This window comes from Marmota monax, unplaced genomic scaffold, assembly GCF_021218885.2.
Source record: "Marmota monax isolate L192 unplaced genomic scaffold, Marmota_monax_Labrador192_F-V1.1 WCK01_AAM20220418_F8-fsc00034, whole genome shotgun sequence".
NCBI classification, from domain to species: Eukaryota; Metazoa; Chordata; class Mammalia; order Rodentia; family Sciuridae; genus Marmota; species Marmota monax.
In genome coordinates, this window is record NW_026693934.1 from 6,387,722 (window position 1) to 6,409,088 (window position 21,367).

At 36.8% G+C, this 21,367-nt stretch overlaps 1 protein-coding gene across 1 annotated transcript in view; it reads right to left on the bottom strand.

Annotated features, from left to right (window-relative positions):
* Nucleotides 1-21,367, bottom strand: part of Thsd7b (thrombospondin type 1 domain containing 7B) — an 821,885-nt gene that overhangs the window by 506,290 nt on the left and 294,228 nt on the right. Inside the window, exon 4 of the mRNA XM_046463780.2 lies at nt 11,034-11,282. Within this exon, the coding sequence (XP_046319736.1) occupies nt 11,034-11,282 (249 nt within the window). The remainder of the gene's footprint in view (nt 1-11,033; nt 11,283-21,367) is intronic.

The following is a 21,367-nucleotide window of genomic DNA, read 5'->3' on the forward strand; positions in this document are numbered from 1 at the left end:
AACACACACACACATTCTTAACATTTGATTTATGAAAATTTCATCAGATGCCCTAATATTCGGGATCCAGGATTACCACAGCGTACATTATGACGACCAAAGTTCACCAAAGCATTAAAAAAACAAAGTTTTAGAATTATAGCAAGTCAGGGTAATTTGTTTGCCTGTTTGAAATGAATAGGCCATACTATATAAATTGCTTTTTCAATTAATTTATCATTACCTTATAAAAATTAGCAATGGAGGGATTTGAGAAATCATTAGAGAGAAAAATGAAAAGGAAAGTTTAATGACTATGGTTTTATATAAAGTAACAAAAACTCCATCGGTAGTTCATTAACCAAAAGTACCCAACTTTCATTCACCGGCAATTGGCAAAATCTCTAAAGAAATTTAGAACATTTATCACTATCAGTATTGTTTACTACCTCAGAGAAAATGCCAACCCAGCAAGAAGCAGAGGGGGAAAAAAAAGCACCCAGTCAGAAACTTCTATACTCCTTTTTGAATGTGGATCATTTCATAGCCCTTGCTCATCCTCTTTTACTTTATGTTTTTCAAAAGCTCTATCTATGTTTAGTTACAAATCACTCGGCAGCCATAAAAACCGAGCACCCTGAATGCCACCAACCTGAGAAAGTGTCTCAGGATCTGACAGAATAAGAAATCAAAGGAGTCCGCTCAGCTAAACGTTACTCCCCTTCTCCTTTAGAAGCTGTTACAATGATAGTCCTCTGGCCTCCGGAAAACTTCGCTTCTTGATGCCCAGGACACTCGCTTTAATGACTAAGCCTGTGTCAAAGACCACGCCACTCTGATGCCTTCCAACACGTCCTCATTTTGTCCTCCTGCTTAGGAGGGAAACATGGAGAGCCTCAAAGACCAGAGTCCCACCTCTTAGGAGTGAGAAGCACTTTGAAGTTGGCTGTGTGAATGCCTCAAGTTGAGCAGATGAACATGGAATAAAGAAATGAATCAATCTTTGTGGCCCCCTACCCTTGCAAGTGTGCAGGATCAACTGCTTTTTACAAAGGGTCTGTCTGAATAAAATAAACATGGCATTTATTTATTTGGCTACTAGGGTATCATAACAGATCCTTCAAGTAATAAAAATAACAGCCAACATTTTCTGACTGCTTATTCTATTCCAGGGACTGCACCAATGAGTTTAGGTGCATTGCTTCATTTAATCTCCTAACAACCCATGACAAAAATATCACTTCCCCTTTTATAGATAAAATAATTGGTATAAGGAGTAGGTAACTCTGGGGCTGGGGATGTGGCTCAAGCGGTAATGCGCTTGCCTGGCATGTGCGGGGCGCTGGGTTCAATCCTCAGCACCACATAAAAATAAAATAAAGATGTTGTGTCCACCGAAAACTAAAAAATAAATATTAAAAAAAATTCATGTGTTCTCCCTCCCTCCCTCCCCCCCCCTCTCTCTCTCAAAAATAAAAAAAATAAAAATAAAAAGAGTAGGTAACTCCTCCAAGGTCACAAAAGTAAAGGGAAGAATAGGGTTCAAAATCAGGTAGATCTGATTCTAAAAGCACATCTTCTTAATGAAATGGCATTCTGGTGAATAAAACAGTGAATGGACAACCCATGAAGTCCAATCAGGACTTCAGGAAACAATAGACAGCCACTTGTCTCACTATGACATGAACAAAAAATATTGGTATGACTTGGATAAAGTGCACTTTTGACTGAAAAACAATGTGTGTATGTGTGTATATATGTGTGTGTGTGTGTGTACACCTTCTGTTGTGATAATGATATTGTCAGTGACAACTGCCAATATCACATAATATTTCATACTGCTAAAATATTTTTCTTCCACTCTCACAAATAAACACAATTTAAGAATATTTCATGGCCATACATGTTATGATTACAGCACTATGGTAATACAGACCCACTAATTTTAGCATTTTTAGGAGACAATTGTAAGTTAGAAATAAAACCAAAGGTAAGTCAAATAAAGGAATCTCTAATTATAAAAATTCAAATTCCCACTAATAATAAAAATTCAAATACACATGTCAACTTTCTAAAGGTGAATGCCCCTTTAAAGCACTGAAATCAAACACAAATACTGCATACAGCCACCCAATCATTCAGAGTGTTAGGTGACCCTGAGGTCCATTCGGTGGGACTGACTTCCATGTCCCTACTGTCACTGAGAAGCATACCCACTGTCAGCCACACTGAAACCCCAAACCTCCAAAAAGGGGAATGCTAACAACTCAAATTCTGAATCTGCAGAGAAGACAACTGCTATAGTGACATTTTAGTTAAGATAAAGATATGTTAAGAGACTGAAGCCAGAAAGGAGTTAAGAAGCAGGCAGCTTTACAAAAATAAACAGTCCATCCCAAATAGCAAATGAATCACTCACTTGTCCTTTCCTTCAACAAGTAATTCTTGAGCTCCAACTATGCCATGAGGATGATTTCAGGCAGTAGGGATGGATAACAGTCTGCATGACAAAGTCCCTGACCTTGGAGGACTGTCTTCTAGGACTGTCAGGCAAAAATGCAACAATACATAACAGAGTATCAGATAACCTGCAGAGGGGAGACATGGTCTGGGAAAATCCTCAGAATCCTGAATAAAATGAGCGCAAGACTAGGTGGACAGGAAGTGTTCTAGGCAGAGAGAGGAGTGTGTTCAAATGTCCAGGAGCACGAGTGCTTGGCATGCCCTAGGGACAACACGAAGCCAGTGTGGCTGAGGCAAGGGTATCAGGGTACAGGAGCAAAGGCAGGACATGAGGACGAGTCAAGAGTCAGGCCATATACAGAACCTTGCATGTCCAAGTAAGGATTATATTTTCCAAACACAATGGGAAATCATGTGATGGTTTGGGGAAAATGTTGACATGGTGTTGCAATTTAACTTTTCAAAGCACCATCCTGACTACTGGGTAGAGAAGGGGGAGGTGAAGCCAGAGAATTATGGAGGCCTCTGGAAGTCTAGAGGAGACCATGGCAGCTTCAGCTGTAGCAATAAGAGTGAGCATGGTGGGCAGGGATTAGATCTTGGATATATTTTAAAGGAGGAATCAATCTTTTAACAGATTAGAAATGGGATTGGAGAGAAAGAAAGGAGTGATGAATGACTTCAATGTTTTGTGTTTTTTTTTTTGCCCCACATATTAGCAGTGTGATTTCTTGGCACTGAGTATTTAAGTCACACAGTCCAGTGAAGGGAACTAAATCCCCAACATCAGAACAATCATATATTATAACTTTTCTCCTGGTACCTGAAACTCATTACCCAACTTCTTCATATTTCTTCTTATTTTAAGTGTACTCTTAGGAAATAGTCAATAAATGTATCCACACGAGGTAGAAACAGTTAAGATTTAATATGCTATCATTCTCAGGAGACATATATGTAGCTTAAAAAAAGAAACAGAGATTAACTCAGAGAAAGAGATCTTCTAACTGTGGAAATATATATCCTCATCAAGAGATACAGGAAACAAATTTTGGATTAAGAAAGCCTACTCAAGATTTTGGAATTAAATAACTTAGATTTCCAGCCTGGCTTCCTGGGAGTCATGCTGTGCGATCCAGAGAGTCATAATTAAACTAGTCCCTAAATTGAGAGGGGGAAGGGAGTCAGAAGTAAAGAATTCATTGCTGTGAAGCAAAAAGTAGAGCTAGCTTAAATTATCAAAGTCTAAATTAGGAAAGTTGGCACATTCAGTGACAATTCTTAAAAGGCCTTCATCCTATTAATGTGACAGAAAGTAATTCTAATAGCAGTAAGATGCCCAGACTAGCACATATTTACAGCAACCTCTGCCCTTTAGAATCCAAGCATTGTCACTTTTATAAGTCTTAGAATTGCTTACCAAGTATGGCTTTCTTTTTTCCTTCTTCCAAAGGCTTAGATTTAAGGCACAGCAACATGGAATAGAATCTTAAGTGATTTAATGATGGCAGATTGAAAGAATAATTGCATCAGTTAATAGTCATGTTTTGACTGAGCACATATAGATTTGCAAACACTCCTTGGCTGAAATGCTAGTGCAAGGTATTCAAATTAAATGTGTGTGTATATTAAAAATCAGTGTACTGCAGCATGACTAATTTATGATAATGTCTGTTGTCCTTTTAAAGTTGTAAAGGCATTTAGAAAAGAATTAACTTGTCATATTTTGCTCAACAGATGACCAAAATAAAGGGAACTGATCAAGCTTCATGCATTTTATGCTCCAGTAATTTTTTATTGGGTAGAGTGGGGCTATTGATTATGGAAAGCCACTCTGAAGTGTAAAGCTCTTTGCTCTTCAGCAGATGGCTTTGCTTGCCAAACTCCACATATGTATTATTAATGGACTTCTATCGCTATGCACAGCACTTAACAGTACGTTAACTTTCTTAGACTAACTGGGGAACAAATCTTCCATCCAGGAGGACATCAAGTGGCCTGATGGGGACTCATGAAACAACACACACCAGAACAGACAGACCCAATAAAAAGGTTTAAAAATTGCTATTCCTTTCCTAAACCAGATTCTCCTGAGGTTAGACTTCCTCCAGTCCTCTACTGCTGCAGAAAAGCTGCTTACCTAAATAAAACCAGCACTTTCTAAAGGAATCCCTTAATTCATTTGAAAGTCCTTCTGTGAATCCCTGTTACGTGGAGGACATTAGGTACAGTGATAGAAATCAACAGGAGAAGATTCAGAAAACGCAGTTGGTAATGTGTCTGAAGGCAAACTCTATCCTCACCATTTCTGAAGCAACTCATATAACCATGATTTTCACCTGGAAAACCAAACATAATGTCAGCAGGAACATGAGGACCATTCTGGACCATGGCAAGCTTCACATGTCCATTCCTGTCCTGGATAGATTCCCTTATTTGATCTCTTTGATGATGTAAATTTCATCTTCTCTTTGGAAAAACACCTCTGAGTCCTTTGTGCACATTATTAAGTAGCCCTTTGCATGGAATAAAGTACTCTGTGAGCAGTACTGTTCTGGGGTGCTACACTCAAACATGTCATTTATCCAGTGTTTACTGAGCATTTACTATAAGCTGTGCACTTTTTCTAGGTGCTACTCGAAAGTGGAGAAAAAAGAAACAAACAAACAAAATAGGTTACATCCACATGTGTGAGATGATGGATGAGAACATTATCAACCACTAAACATTCTTAGTGAACATGGTGATAATATTTTGTGTGCTCTAGTTTGAAACAGTAAAGTATAAAAGATTCCTAACATAAATAAGCTAAGTGACTGAAAATGTCAGTTCTCTGAATTCTCTGGTGATTAACACAGCGGCAGGCCCAAGAAGGTGCTAAGCAAACATCACCTCAAAGACATGTCCCTCTGTTTCAACTGGCAAAGGGCGCACATAATCAAGGCAGGTTCTCGTTCTCCATTCTTTCCTGGGCACCACCTCTGGTGTGAATACGTATCCAGAAATTCCAGAAGAATAAATCCATCTAGAAAATCTAAAATTGAGATCAGTGCCTCAAAAAGATGTCAAGGAGAACCAGGCTGGTTGTTTAACAAGCAAATCAATGGGGTATGTGTGTGTGCAAGGGGCCCAGAGAAATCTATCAGCATGAGTCTGCACAGACAGAATTTTTGTAAAGAATTTCAAGCCTTCCCATAATTAGGATCAATTCATACACACCAGAAACAGGAAGTATGGATTAAAAGAGCCTATCTATTCAGTGCCAGACCAGAGCATAGAAGGGATTTTTAACAAGCTGGCTTTTCTGAATAGTGATATCACAGTCTATCTATGTAATTCTTGTCAGCCATCAAACTTTCGCCTTGAGATTTTCTTAAGAGTTTTACTCTGCATTGGTCACTGTCACCATTTAATAATGCTGTCTCCTATTCAATTTTGAACTTTAAATTATCATCTAAGAGATAGAACAGCCATTTTCACATGAAAACAGCTGCCTCCCTGTGGGGTGGCAGAAGTTGCTGGCGGGTCATCTGAGGTGTCACTTCTGAGAAAGATGTCTGCAGTTGACGTTTTATCATTATTCGTGTGTGTTAGTCACAGTGGCTCCAGTTACACTGGAGTTCTCTGGTTAAACACAAGGGATCTTGAATCACAGCTGTCCCAAAATCAGGTTGTGTCTCAGACCTGTGACATGAAGCATTTAAAACATTACAGTCCTGTGCCACTTGTCTTTATCCTGTCTAGTAAACAAAGCTGTCTCAACCTTTAAGGTGTTAAAATACATTTCTCCTTCCCCTTGATTGAGACATAGGGGCTCATGATTTAGGTGTTAATCAGGACACAGGAAAGAACCCAGTGCAAGGCATCTCACACACTGCATTTTTCTCATAGTTTGGGGACAGAGGACAATGCCCAGTAATCACAAAGAACCGCAGCAAGAGTGAAAGTGGAAAGTGACAAGTGACTCTCTCATATCCATTCCCCATATCAATATACTCTGTGAGTGTTATGTTGTAGATGGGGTAGGGGAGCATAAAATCGCCAGTCAACTGTGTAATGCTGGAGGAAGAAGTTTCTGGGGTCTGTGAGTTTTGGTCAAAACCCACACCTCTGAAACAAACTTAAGGCTACCCAGTGCTAACCCCCATGTCATTTTAAACCTTTGGCATCAGCATAACATAGATGGGTCTCTATGTCCTTTCAGGTTTGGTCACTTGTTCCAAGGCAATATCTACTGATTCCAAAGAGTAATTCTATGATGGACTCTTCTTGGTTACATTCCTTGTATCATGCCTCAGGGACTGACATGCAGGATTCATAGTTAAAATGGTGGTGAAGAAAGCCCAGCTGACGAGACTGTCCCAAAGAGCTAAGCAACTGAAGAATACTAATAGGTAGGGACTAAAGAACTTCTCTACTATACCTTGGAATGTTTTCCCCTCATCACCTGAGTAGCTAATTTACTCACTGCTTTTATTTTTTTTTAATTTTTATTTATTTTTTATTTTTTTATTGGTTGTTCAAAACATTACAAAGCTCTTGACATATCATATGCCTTTAAATACCAATCCCCTCCTCAAACCCTGTTTGTTCAAATGAGGCTTTGTGTAATTCTATAACCTGTGCTGACTCCCATCACAGCATTCCAGAAGCTTTTACTTTCACCTTGCTCTAGTAGTTTATATTTTTCCATAACGTATACATCAAGTGTATAGTTTACTCATTTTCTTCATTAAGTTTCACAAGGGGAGGGAAAGTAGTCTATGGTATTCTCTGAACTACCCCAAACACTTAACATAGTACTTGGCATAAAGCAAGAACTCAATGTGTATTTGCTGAATGAATGAACAACATATCTTCAATTGCAAACATGACAGAGGGTAAAAGCCAAAGCACATTCTGAGACAGTTGAAAAAATAATACGAAGACTCAAGAGAAATGTACATTTACCTGCTGGGGATAAATGGAGTGAATTAATTGTTTGATGCATAAGAATTGCTCATGAATTCTGGGAAAGGATAATGGGTATTTCCGTTCCCTAACAGATTTCTGTTTCCATTTGCCTTGTTCACAATGAATTTCAATCACTGATGTCAAATTAGAAACAGACGTTAATGCACACCTTTATTCTGTGTGGCATATCTTTCCTGTGGTAGAGGCCACAGCTCAGGTTTCAGACAAATAAGAATGTCAACTGATGTTACTTTTGTTGCTGTTATTTATTCATTCTTCTTCCGACAACCAAGTAAAATCATTAGTTTACACATCATTCTCAACAGAAAATGCAGGGGTTGATATTTCAGTGAATTCTCCAAGACAACTACTTCCTAAAGATTCATCATGTGAAAGGTTTTTTTGTTTTGTGTTCACTAAATTCCAAAATCAGCAACATTTCCAAAAAATAGAATTAGGGGGCCAGGTTCATCACCAGTGAAATTTGCCAGTCTCAATTTTCAGACATTAAGGATCAATCAAATGAAGATCATTATGCCTAAAAATAAATAAATAAAAATTAAAAATATAAAAACAGAATCAAATTTAAAAAAATGAAGATCAATGAAGAAATTCATCTTGCATACATATCAACTTATAATAATTCCAAACTTTTTGGAGTAAAAGATGGTGCATTTAATTATGCGCATATATATGTATGTATATAAAATATATATCCTTTTCTTCTATATAAGATATAAATACAAGATATATATTCCAAATAAATACATATCCTAATATATAACTGCATATATATTTTGTGTGTGTGTATATATATATACACACACACACATACACTAATAGGTAGGGAATAAAGAACATCTCTACTATACCTTGGAATGTTTCCCCTCATCACCTGAGTGTGTATATACATATATACATACATATATGCATATACATATACATATGCATACACACACACACACACACACACATATATATATATATATATATATATATATATATATATATATACATCTCCTCTTCTTATCTTGGTTATTTTGGTGCAGTCTTCACTGAGCCTATATGAGAATCAGTGTGATGTACTGGGAAGAACACTGACTTAAGAGCCAAAAGGATTTCAGCTGAAACCTTTTTTTTTTTTTTCTCAGAGACACAGATTTATTTAGGAAGGTAGATACACATTCAAGGGAGATCGCAGAGTATCTCAAGAGAGAGATGTGTTTTGGGGTAAAGGAGGAAAAAAATCCATTCAAGGGAGAATACAGTCCATCTCAACAGAGACAGCTTGAACCGAATCTTAACAATGTCGGTTTATACATCCTTCACTCACAAAATTTCCCCATTTGGATTATAAACTGTCATTACTCTAAATAGTCTTTATATTTAGTTAATTTCTAAATCTGTTATAATTATTGGTCCACTATAAATACTCAATGAAACATAGGCATAGTTTAACAAATATAAATGCAACCCAACTTTCTTAGCATCATCAGGAAAGTTTTACTCTGACTTCAACAGAATGATAACAGTTATTGAGAAAAAAATGGGGTAAGTCTACTGATAAACTATTGAAATGGCAGGAAGTAGGCATTTGCCATTCCATGAAAAGAATAAAGACATAGGCACAAACACAATGCTATTTAACCCAGATTCCATCCCTGCCTGCCAATCATTAAGAAAACTTCTGAATTACACTTGTATGGGGAAAAAATGATTTTCAAATTACCCAGAAGAAATAAGTTTCTATCTCATGAAATGAATATAGCATGCAGTCCAAGGAAAGGAGGGGTTCTATTTATTGAGGAAAAAAAGTCCACCTGCAAATAGCAACAATAATGGTCACCCCTTTATTAGTGGCCCTGTATGCCAAGCACTGGGCCTGGCATGTTAGTATCTGGTCTCATTTTTCAACCCTATACCACAAACAATATTTTTAGACACATTCTACTGAAATGTGAAATGTCTTAGGGATATTGTATAGCTTGTTTAAGTTCACACAGCTAGTAAGTCATGGAGATGCAATTTTAATTCAAGTATATCCACTTTCAAAAGGGACAGAGACCCCAGAAACATGCCCTTTCCAAGTCTTTGTATGCTCAAAAATTAGTGTTTGGAAAGGTGGATATATACTGAACACAAAGAGAAGAATTCTGAGAGACTGTGGGTTAGTGTGTAAACGATCATGAACTTCATTTACCTCCTCTGCATGTAAAGTAAGAAGTCTTTTGGAAAAAAAAATCAACTCCAATCAAAATTGATTCCACTTGTGAAGTGAAGGATGGAATGACAAAGAATCTCACAACAGAAACTTGCCTTTCTAACCCTTACCTCAAAACACATTATTTCAGGGTTAAGGAACAGCCAGATTCAGCCCATCAGGCACACCTGTTGGGTTTATAACCCACCCGCCCTTCCCACGACACCAAATAATTAATTCACCCAAGAAACTACTTTTGCCTTGTTTTTGCTTTTGTTTGATGGCATGATTCTTAAATGTTATTAAGGCCATAAAATATGAAAAATATTTATTTTAAATAGATAAGAGTTTAAAAAATAAAGTTCAGGGGCTGGAGTTGTAGCTCAATGGCAGAGCACTTGCCTATCACATATGAGGCCCTGGGTTCGATCCTCAGTACCATATAAAAATAAATAAATAAAATAAAGGTATCATGTTAATCTATAACTTAAAAATTATTTTTTAAAGTTGAAGGCAGATGTCCAGCAGAAATTACCACAAATCCAACCTTAACAGACTTATGAACAGCCAGCTTAAATCAACATCTGGGAGCTGGGGTTGTGGCTAAGTGGTAGAGCGCTTGCCTACCATGTGGGAGGCACTGGGTTCAAGTCTCAGATATAAGCAAATAAAACCACATATAAGCAAATAAATAAATAAAGGTACATCAATAACTGATAAAAAATATTTAAAAAAACAAGATCTGCTAGTATCAGACCCACCTGGCCCCCAGTAAGCCAACAATCTAAAGGAGGATATGCAGGAGGCCTTTATCTGGTGAAATATAACCTGGACTATAACTGATACCAACATGATGAAATATAGTTATTAACAGATAACCCTTTTTTTCCCTCTGGCTCCCTAAAGTTTCTGGAATAGAAATCATGCCACAGAATGGCAGTAATATTTGCAGCCAAAACGCACTATAACCAGAGTGCTGTCACTCATGAAGAATGCAACCTCGGGAACTTTTTAAACTCTATGACCAGTAATGGACTCATTCAAAATTAGTATGAAGGTTTCAGAGGTTTTTTATTAGAGTTAGGTGTGCCATGTCAGATAATAAGAACTAATAATTACTAAGCATTTACTATGTGCCAAGTACTAGGTGAAGTAAGAACTGCTTGTAGATGAGTAAAGCAAGGCACTAGAATTAAGTAACTGGATTAAATCCATATAATTAGAAATCCACAGAAGCAGGACTTGAACACAAGGAGTCGGCATCAAAACCCATGCTCTTAACCCACCACCCTATAATGTCAAGTATGGAACTTCTATACCAAGGAAAGACTCAATAAGTGAGTCTTAGCTAATTTTATTATTGTCAACATCCCTACCACCACTCCAAATGAAGTCATAAAATAAAATAAAAATGTTCGTACCAAAGAATGCACACTACCTGGGACATGGTTGCAGAAGGTTTCCTTCAACAATGCAGGCCTCTTTCTCTAGAAGTTCTGGACACTCCTTTCCACCCCCAATGGCAATGTGCTTCACCTTCCGGCTCCTGCTCCTAAATCCTGGTGATAGATTCCCTGAACGGCACGTCTTGGAGCAGGTGCTCCAGGAGGTCCACTCGGAGGTTTCACAGTCTTTTGGCATGAGGCAAGGTTGAACAGTCAGCGGGAAGGAGTCCTGCATACAAAGGCTGAAGGACAATAGCAGAAAACATGAGGACAAGATGAAATAAATGCAATCAACATAATTTTAAGTTCTGACCATGAGAAGAAAAAATTTAAATTTAGTGTAAGCTTTAAAGAAGAAGACATATACTTCTTAACAGTGCATCAATGATAGCATACTAGAGGACATCACTTTTAAGAATGTGTACTCTAGGCAGGCTTGGTGGTGCATGCCTATAATCCCAGTGACTCAGAAGGCCAAGGCATGAAGATCACAAGTTTAAAGTCTGCCTCAATATAGCAAAAACCTATCTCAAAATAAAAAAAAAAATTTTTAAAAAGCACTGGGGTGTGGCTCCTTGGTTAAGTATCCCTGGAACAAAAAAAAAAACAAACCCAAGATTGTATACTCTATTTTACTGGAAACAATGAAGCTCTTTTACTTCGGCAAAATACATATGGAATGTGGGTACATCTTATCCCTGTTCAGAGCATTATCAGAAACAACAGAAGTCCTTAATAGGGTGTTTCACTGAGGATGCAGCCCACTATTACCATTTATTGACTGGTTCCCAACTGTGCTGCACTTCACAGGCCACAACAATTATAGGAACTTAGATTTTATTATCTTCATTTTGCAGATAAGAAAATTTAAGTCCAGGAAGGCTATATAACCTGTTCTTCACCAAACAGGTAAGGGAAGCTTTAGAGCCATCTACCTATTCCTATAAATATTTAGAAATTTTTAAAATAGGGTATTGATTGTTTCCTCACACTGTTAGGCTCTGAGCATCAATTTCCTAATCTGCAAAAATTGAGTGAAATCAAGTAGACTGAGAGTTTAATTGCAAAATATAAATAATGGGATGAGATAATGTGACATGGTGATGAAGCCAACATAAAAGCATTTATGAGGAAGAGCACCAGTACTGGTAAAGTGGAGATGAATCCAGGGGCAGAAAGGGAGTGTTTAGGGAGAAGGGTATCTGAGCTGCAATTTTAAAGATAAATGGAAGCTTCTTAGGCACAAAGAGAACACTATTATAAGTCAAGGGGCAGCATATGCAAGCCTTGAAATCACACATCATGAAAACGGAAATACTGGAGATGGCTATACATCTCCCAAGAGCCAGCTGTTTAACTTTTAGGAATTTTGCAAGACGCTTGACTATATTTCTGTAACCTGAAATTGGCCAATTTGGGAATATTTACACTACAGAAATTGGCAACTGCTATAAATCAAATCCTCTCTTCCTAACCCCTGGGGATGAATTGTTAAACCTTTACAAGCTCTCTTGGGAAACACTAAAAGCTAATTTGTTTTGCTGAAACTAAGAAATCAGATAGATATTATGAGAGTTCTTCAAAAGCTGGCCTAGAAAGGTTTCACATCATGGCCTAGGAAACATGGATTTGACCGTATGTGCAATAAAATCAAACTCATAGCAAATATAATATTTCAAAACATTAATTGGCATTCTTTTCATCACTTCATTGTTAGCCTTTCAGTTTTTACTCAAAGGCATCCATTACTTTGGGAGAAAAAGTATAGTTTTCATAGAAACGTACACTAAAGAAAAGTCAATATTCTAATGCTGACTTCCAAAATTGAGCCTGTGCACTCTAGTAGAATAAGGGGCTACAGTCAATTTAATAATGGCCCCTCCATATGTGCTCAGAGAGAGAAGTCTTAAATTGCTTCCGGGTTCCTAACATGGAAAAACTCACATATAAAGGAGCTACTATTTACAAAAGATAGTAATCAGAAGGGAGTAAAACAAGTTCATACTTGTCCACATTGATGAATAAATTATAGTGAGATTTCCATACTGGCATCCCTCAGTAAGCCATTGACAGTTAATAGGTCATTCCAATAGAAAAAGAGAAAATAACATAAAACAAAATTTTGATACAGTATTTACTTTTGTACAATCTAGTTAGATCATATTAGCAATTCTAAAATGAAAAGAGCAGTATAAACTACATTACCATTAATCCAATGTGGTGTTTGGGGGACCTGGAATAAAAATGCACTAGGAAGAATGTCTCCTGCAAAGCTACACCCAACCACCCAACGAATGTATTGTCACTGTTTGGGGGCACTATGGAGTGGAGTAAGGGAACCACCTCATTCTTTAGTGTGACATAATTAGAAAACTGTCAATCAACGAAGTTTCTAGGTTTTGACTTTTCTGAAACCATTGTAATAGGTTCTAACCCTCAGCAACTCGAAATGCAACCTCATTTTTGGAGATAGGGTCTTTGAAGAGGTGATTGATTAAAAATGAGGCATTAAGGTGGGTCTAATGCAAAATGACTAGTGTCCTTATGAGAAGTTATTAGGACACACACAGAAGAAAAATCAAGAAAAGTCACAGAGAAGACAGCCACAAATTGAAAGAGAGAGGTCTAAGAAAGGAGTGCTGCCAACACCTCCATTTTTTACTGCCAGATTCCAAAAAATAGGAAACATATTTTGGTTGATTATCCATCCAGTTTGTGCCATTTATTATGGCAGCCTGAGCAAACTAATGCATAAACTTAATAAAGTTTTTCAACGTGTACGTGTTTTTAGAAATGAGTTTCAATTTACAAGATGGACTTTCTTCTTCCTATAAAGTCCAGCAGGATTTAGTTCCCTGTGGTAGAAGTGGTGGCCTGGTTCTTCCCACTTACCAGATTCTACTCCCATCTCTCTCACACAGACTGGACTGTTCCCACTGGAGTCACTAGTCTCCAACAACAAAAGTAAGTGCATGGAATTACACTAAGTGAGGCTTTTGCATTTTTAGAAAGGGATCTTCTTTTGTTTTGAATAAGTTTTTTTGTTAAGATAAACCATATGTCCCATTGGTTACAGATTTACTTATTTTAATGTTAGCTACAACAATCCATCCCCTTGGTTGAAATGATGAAAACATCAGGCCCCTTCTAATTTGATTAGTAAGATTACATTTAACTAGAATAGAGGAAGGAACAATAGGTGATAAATCACAAATATCTGGATCCTAGATTCTGTATCACAATATAGCAGTATGATTTTAATTTCTTGACTACCTAGTTTTGTAATCTGCACAAGAATAAAATACTAATAAAGGGTGATTTGCTCACACCCAAGGGTAGTGTAAGTAGAATCACCTTAAAAACTATAGTCCACAAAGAAAACTGTCCAGAGACAGAAATGGGAATCAATTATTTCATAGAAGGCAGGTGTGTCTTTTTAATGAAACAGACAGACACTCAGACACTGTTGATTTTTCTTTTAAACAGGAGATGCTATGGTAATTATACCTCCTTGACATTTACAGAGCATGCTGTCTTCTGTAAATTACTTCGCACGTATTCAACTGTAAAGAGAATCTTTGAAACCTAAAAATTACTATAGGTTTTTTTTTTTCTTTCTGAAAATATAAGGAAATCTCTCAACTTACAAATAAGGTCAGAAACTCTTCCAAAATAAAAAAGAGTAGTGAAGTACCCCTAATTCATTAGTACTTCAGTTACCAGCACTTTAAAACAATATTAAATATTTCAAATACACAGAAAATAGATTAACAAATACTCTAATATCTTTCAAGTAAATACTAAGATTTAGATTTAGCTCAAAATTTTCTCATATAAATTTTTTAAAAATTACAAATCCAGGAAAATTCACATTATCTTTACAATTGTAGTTACATTTCTGTTTTCCATTATATGACCACTATTCTCAAATTGTTTTGTTTTGTTTTTGTTTCAGGGCCAGGGCCTTGCATGTGCTAGGCAAGTGCTCTGCCACTAATCCCCAACTCCTCAAATTGATTTGCATTATTTTAGATTATATATTACACTTTAAATAAATATACATACATTCATAAGTAGCAAATAGCATTGCCACAAGTTTCTTAAAACTTGAATCAATATTATTTTGTTACACCACTTGTCCTAGAAAATATTTTCCTTGTGTAATAACGTGACTTCTAGATCTACGTGTTAATAAATATGGATAGAGTTCACTTATTTTTATTGCTGACTTATATTCTAATATGCAGCAATTCATTTATTCATTCCCCAATTAGGGGCTCTTTGGTTGTGCTCAATGTCTTGCAATTCCACAGGTAATGTTTTGAACCTCCTTGTACATGTAAGAGATGCTATTATTGCCTAGAGTTGAGTCATGAATACTTGCATTCTCAAATGTATTAGATATGATCTTATTTCTCCTTTCCTACCTGTTCTCAGTTCTTGGTATTCTTCAACTTACTTTTCAAAAACATTGAGAAAATTCATTTCTTTTCCAGATTACCATTGAGCTTCATGTTCTCTTCATCCCTTTAGTGATGACTCAGATTTTCTAATCTGTGAATCGCCCACAGTGCCTGCATATTGGGGCATGCAGAATAATGGCCCCACTCCCTCACCACCCAAGATGTTCACAAGTACTGGCTGGAATCTGTGAATATGTAACCTTATGTGGCAAAGGGGGTTTTGCAGATGTAATTAAGAATCCTGAGTTGGTTTGATAATTCCAGAGTATCCAGGTGAGCCCAAAGCTATCACAGAGTTCTTGTAGAATGAGAAAGAAGGGTCAGAGAGTCAAAGAAGGAGATGTGAAGATAGAAGCAAAGGTTGAAGCAATGCAGGGTCTCTGAACTGAGGAATGCAGACAGCTTCCAGATGCAGGAAAAAGCTAGAAAATGGCTTCTCCCCAGAGCCTCCAGAAAGAAGATGCATTGCTTTACCTCCATTTAAGATATTTTTTTATCTGTTATGTTTCTACCTCTATTTTTTTCTTATATTTCCCACAATTAGTTTTTTGATTTTGCATGTGATATGTTATTGTGGCAAAAATGTTAATTCCCCTTGTTCAGCCTTTCCTCTTGTAGCTTGTGCTTTTTATGCCATACTTTGGAATTTTCCCCTATCCCAGTACCATAATGTCATACTCTCATAATTTTTCTTCCAGAAAAAAATTTTATACCTTCCTTCATTATTTAAATCATCAATTTGATATTCATCTTCATGTATGTTTTATAGGTCCTCCATTTTTTAAACCATTACCAGGCAGATGTTTAACCTATGTAATTTTTATGTCTTTGCCCTACTTTCCATGTTTTTTTTTCTTTCCAAATGACTTTGCCAAAATTATCTGATTTTAAGCATATTTTGTAATTAGATTTTAATGTTCATGATTTCTTTATTTTGAATTATTCTTTTAAAATATCATCCTATCTTTATTTCATGACTACCATAGTTCATCTTGTATCTTTCACAATATTAAAGTGAGTTTTAAAACTATTTCTTGCTTCTTACATTATCTCATTCTATTCTGACTTCTGCTTATTTTGGTCTGTTTCACATTGGACTCCGCTCAAATACCTGGTGATCCTTTGTGATAGGGACTGGGATAAGAAATAGCAAATGCAAACTGGAAGCCCTCTGGTTATAGGTAGGGCTTATCAAATGATAGATATTACCATCAGCTAACAATGCAAAGGTCAGGCCATTTTACTGGAGCAATTTAAATATTGGTCTCCATCAGGCTTTACTTTTAGCTTGCTTCTTTCCCAAGATAAAAATCTCCTGTCATTTGCTTCACCTGTGTAGATCTAGATGTTAGATTTTTGGTAGCTGACTAGAGAAAGGAAGCATGCTTACAAACTATGTATGGATTTTTAGAGAACATGCATGATCAAAGGATAATGTTTTATACTTATGTGATCTTCTGCAGGTAAGAGGTTAATGTTTAGAACCATTAAACATGCTCATCCTTGGTCATTTAGCATCTATAATGTCTAGTACTTCCAAGAATCTTATATTAAAGTTGGAACAGAATAAACTACAGTACTGTAACAAACTGGAATCTCAACACTTTATCAAAATCAATATCTTATAATTTTCCTAAATGAATACACCATAATGAATCTTACCATCATGTACATCCTTAAGAATGGGGGGTGTGAGCTAGATTAATAGATATACCATGTTTATATAATTATGTCAAAATGAATTCTACTGTCATGTATAACTAAAAAGAACCAATAAAAATGTCTTAAAAAAAAGTCTTCCTTTATTTTTATTTCCATTATTTATTCCATTTTGGTCTCTTCATAAAATTTGTTGTAGGTTATCCAGCTTTCTGCATTTATTCCTCTAACTTAAGCCTTAAGGATTCAGCTTGTGTCTACCTTACAGATTCACCATCTGGAATATGTGGCTTCCAAGTTCACCTTTAAAAAGGGAGGGGCGAGCAGGAAGATGGCTCAGGGCGACTCATGACTTTTGACTGGAAGTGGCTTCTCTCACTTCTGCCCATGTCACTGACCAGAACTCAGACAACTAGCTCTAATATAACTACAAAAAAGACAGTGAGATAAATTTCCATGCATGATAGAAGAGGCAAACATGATAAATCAATAGATGTGTGTCTAATGCAATTATGCTATGTAAATTGTGTCACTTCTAACACATTTTCCAACTGAAGGAGGGCTTTCTATTTTCTCCATGCTGCTGCATGATTTACCATGCATCTGGTTTTCAGCTCCCTAAATTTGCTGATCTTTCTTTTCAGTGGAGATATATTTTGCCATCGCATTTGTGCTTAAGAGTTTGTGTCTTTTTATTCATTACTGTCATTTAAAAAGGCTTCCAGAAAAGAGCAGAAATACATGTTTGTGTTCATTTTGTAATTTATGACCAGAAACAGAAAAGTTATGTGAGACAAAGCTTTGCTAAAGCCATATATTAATCCCATCTATAAATCAATGTATTCCTAGAGAGCTAAATTTACCTTACACAGGGAGAAAGTACTGATTAGAGTAATTAAAAATGTATGAGTTAAGAGTCTAATTGTGAAAGTATTTCCATTTATTTTACTTTTGTTCTAAATTAAATAAAATCAGTGTATCTAATTGAATATTTCCAAAATAGACTTCATAGTTAAAAAGTAATTCTTTGTAAACGTGAAATTGCAACTAAGAAAGCACTTTAGAAACCCTTAATAAAACCGTGGGCCATACAAAAGCATTGTTTTGCAATTACTTAGCAAAAAACACTACTATCCATATGGCAGCCCCATACCCAAATCAGAGCATAACAACAAGGGAACAGTTGCTCCTGAAGCTTACAGATTCTAACTTGGGGAATGTTTGCAAGATCACATCATGAAAATAACACCAAGGAATAAAAATGTGAGTGAAAAAAAAATGAAGACAAATGAGCCAGAACTGAGAGTAGCTTAAAGGAGCCTAGATCTGGGAAATCAGACAGGATGTATGCTATTACTTTTAATGATTTTGACTCCAAACTGGTAGCATTTGTCTGCCACAAGTCCAGATAATAGGAATGTATGAAAAAAAATGACAAGTATGATAACTGGAATAAGGAAAATATGCATATGCCAAGGCTTATATAAATCCCTAACTGCTTGAGAAAACAGAACCCAAAATGAGCCTTGCCACCTACTACAACATGAGATTCAGCAAATAAAGATATTTCAATAAACAGAGTTTTATAAATAGAGACTTGAAGATAATTTTGAAAATGTTAGTTTACCAAGAATGTTAACCTACCAAGAAAAATCATTGAGGATTACTGAGAAACCTTAGCTGGAAAAGTGCATGAACTTTCTTTTTTCTATGACCTCCTTTCTTAGCCAAATTAACCTGGTACTTATGACTTATTTATCTAAGGTTAGTATTTACAGCTAACAGGGGCACAAATTGGGATGTACAGCCTGGTTTTTTTTTTTTTTTTTTTTACTTCTCAGATAAAACTGTATGATTAAAACCTCTCTTAATTTCTTATCTCCATTTATACAATTTTAAATTTTTCAATAGGTAATAAACCTAAAATCACATAGTAAATCTAAAGTAGCAATATGAAGTTAGGTTTTAAATGTGCTGTTCAGTTTCTTCTGTGGAACACAAAGATTGTTCTATAGATATAGACATAAGCATACAGATATATGGAGATATTAAATTTTTGAAAAGGAATATCCTTGAGTGTGATGTTATATCAAAATAGAATGTGTTCAGTATTATGATCATTTCCCGTCACTAGAAAACATTATTCAGCAGATTTAAAATGCAGCGCAAGTTTCAGAATATAACAGATTTAATCTTCTCCAAATTTCTTGGACAGAGCACTAAGTATGATATGTTGGTTCATATTTGTGGGTGTGCATGTAACCAGTTAGAGATGAAAGCTGTATCAGCAATCATCTGAAGGTTATGGCCACTACTTTCATTTTATAGAGATGGAAACTGAGGCTCCCCAAAAGAGAAACAATTTTGTAATGAATAAACAGCAAAACTATAGATTGACCAAGGCTAAAACTGAATTACTGTGCCTTTTAGTTCAAAACCATGTTGGCATGGGAGAACTGTGCTTGTTTACAGACTCAAATTTATAACATCCTAAAGTTGCATTAAAAAGAAAAAGCCTACTTGGCCTCCAGGTTTGGAAAACAATGGCAGTTACCTAACTTGGAAATTCCTCTATCAAAACCACCCTCTTGACAAAAAAAAAAAAAAAAGCGAACAAATAAAACTACACATTACCCTTGCATTCCCCATTACTAGCAACAGAAAACATATACACATGCACATGTGTGTGCGTGCACACACACACACCTCCAAATTATATATAAGTGAAAAAAAAATTCTAACAGATTATACATGATAGAACCAACCCAGTGGGTATGAAAAGAAGAGGTGAGTCCCAAGATATTACATGAAAAGGGCTACAGAGTTATAAGCGACTTAGATGAAACATAGAAAAAGATCACTTTCAAAATAGAAAAGTTCACCACTGACTTCAAAACACAGAATACAGGCCAGAACTTGGCAGTTCTGAATCACAACACAGATACTGAGAAAAGCTGTGAAGTGTATGGGACTGAAAAGGCAGTCCTGGAGAAGCATTCCTTTGAGGGATAATCACATAAAGAGAGAAGGGCTGGTAGTTAATCCTTAGAGATGAGACAGAAAAAAGAAAAAAGGGAAATTGGGAGGGAATTAAGGAGAAATAAGACATGGTACCCCTTCCTCAATAACATTACCAGAAGCAATATCCATAAATGAAACTTCACAAATGAAGGCAGAAATGACAAAAGAATTGCTTTTGAATCAGAAGGCCTATTAATGAAATGGACAGAAATTTAACCAAAACACACTGCAACTTCAATACAGTATTAGAAAATGTAAAAGAGTTTCTACTAATAAAATATCTCCTCCATAGCAAACATAAAGCTGAGAAAATTATATAATACAACACACTACACTGAAGAAAACATCCTCAAATATTTGGGGATGGGGGTGGACCTTGAGTTGACTGTTCTCAGAAAATAAAAGAAAAAATCATTTCAAAAATGAATTTTGAATTAAAAGATGCACAAGAAAGACACATCCAAAGGAAATAGAGCATATTAAAGGAAAGAAAAAGAACTGTAAAAGGAAGATGGCCGCTGCGCATGGGGGTTGCTGAAGTGCTGAGCGTGGTGCTCAGAGCAGCGGCTTTAATCGAGATTTCGTGCAGCGTGTAAGAGCGCCTTTCACCGTTAATCTGTAGCGGACCACTTTGCCAAGCAGCAGGAAGAACAAAGAGATCGAAAAAGAGACGCTTGGCTCCCGGATGCTTTGCCGCTCAGAGCCGCGGGCGCTTTGCTCCCATCTGCTTCCTCTTTCGCTTCACTCTGGGCAGAGAAGCTGAATGTGTAATCAGCAGTGGATTGTAAGTACCCTAGGCAAAGAAAGCTCAGTGCACCCTGCCCTTTTTTTTTTTTTAATATTTTTTATACAGGGAGAGTTTGTGGATTGGGATTGTTGGCTGGGCTGCGGTTTCTGTGCCGAAAATCCACTCTGCGGGAGCCGCCATTTGCTCTCTGCGTGCTGTCTTGATGGCTATGTCTACATTGTCCGGCAGCCGCACCTAGAGGTTGGAGCTGGGCTGCGTGCAGAGCCCTGTCCTCCGAAGGCTGGACCGCGGCCTTGAGCGCCTGGGTCTCCTGTTCGCCGATGCACCTTCGGGCAGAGCCTGCTCTGGGGTCGTTCTGCATCCCACTGTGAGGGGACCCGTGCTCCAGAGGAGGGGGCCTGAGAGCCGCGGTGGCAGCCGCTTGGGCCTGGGGGCC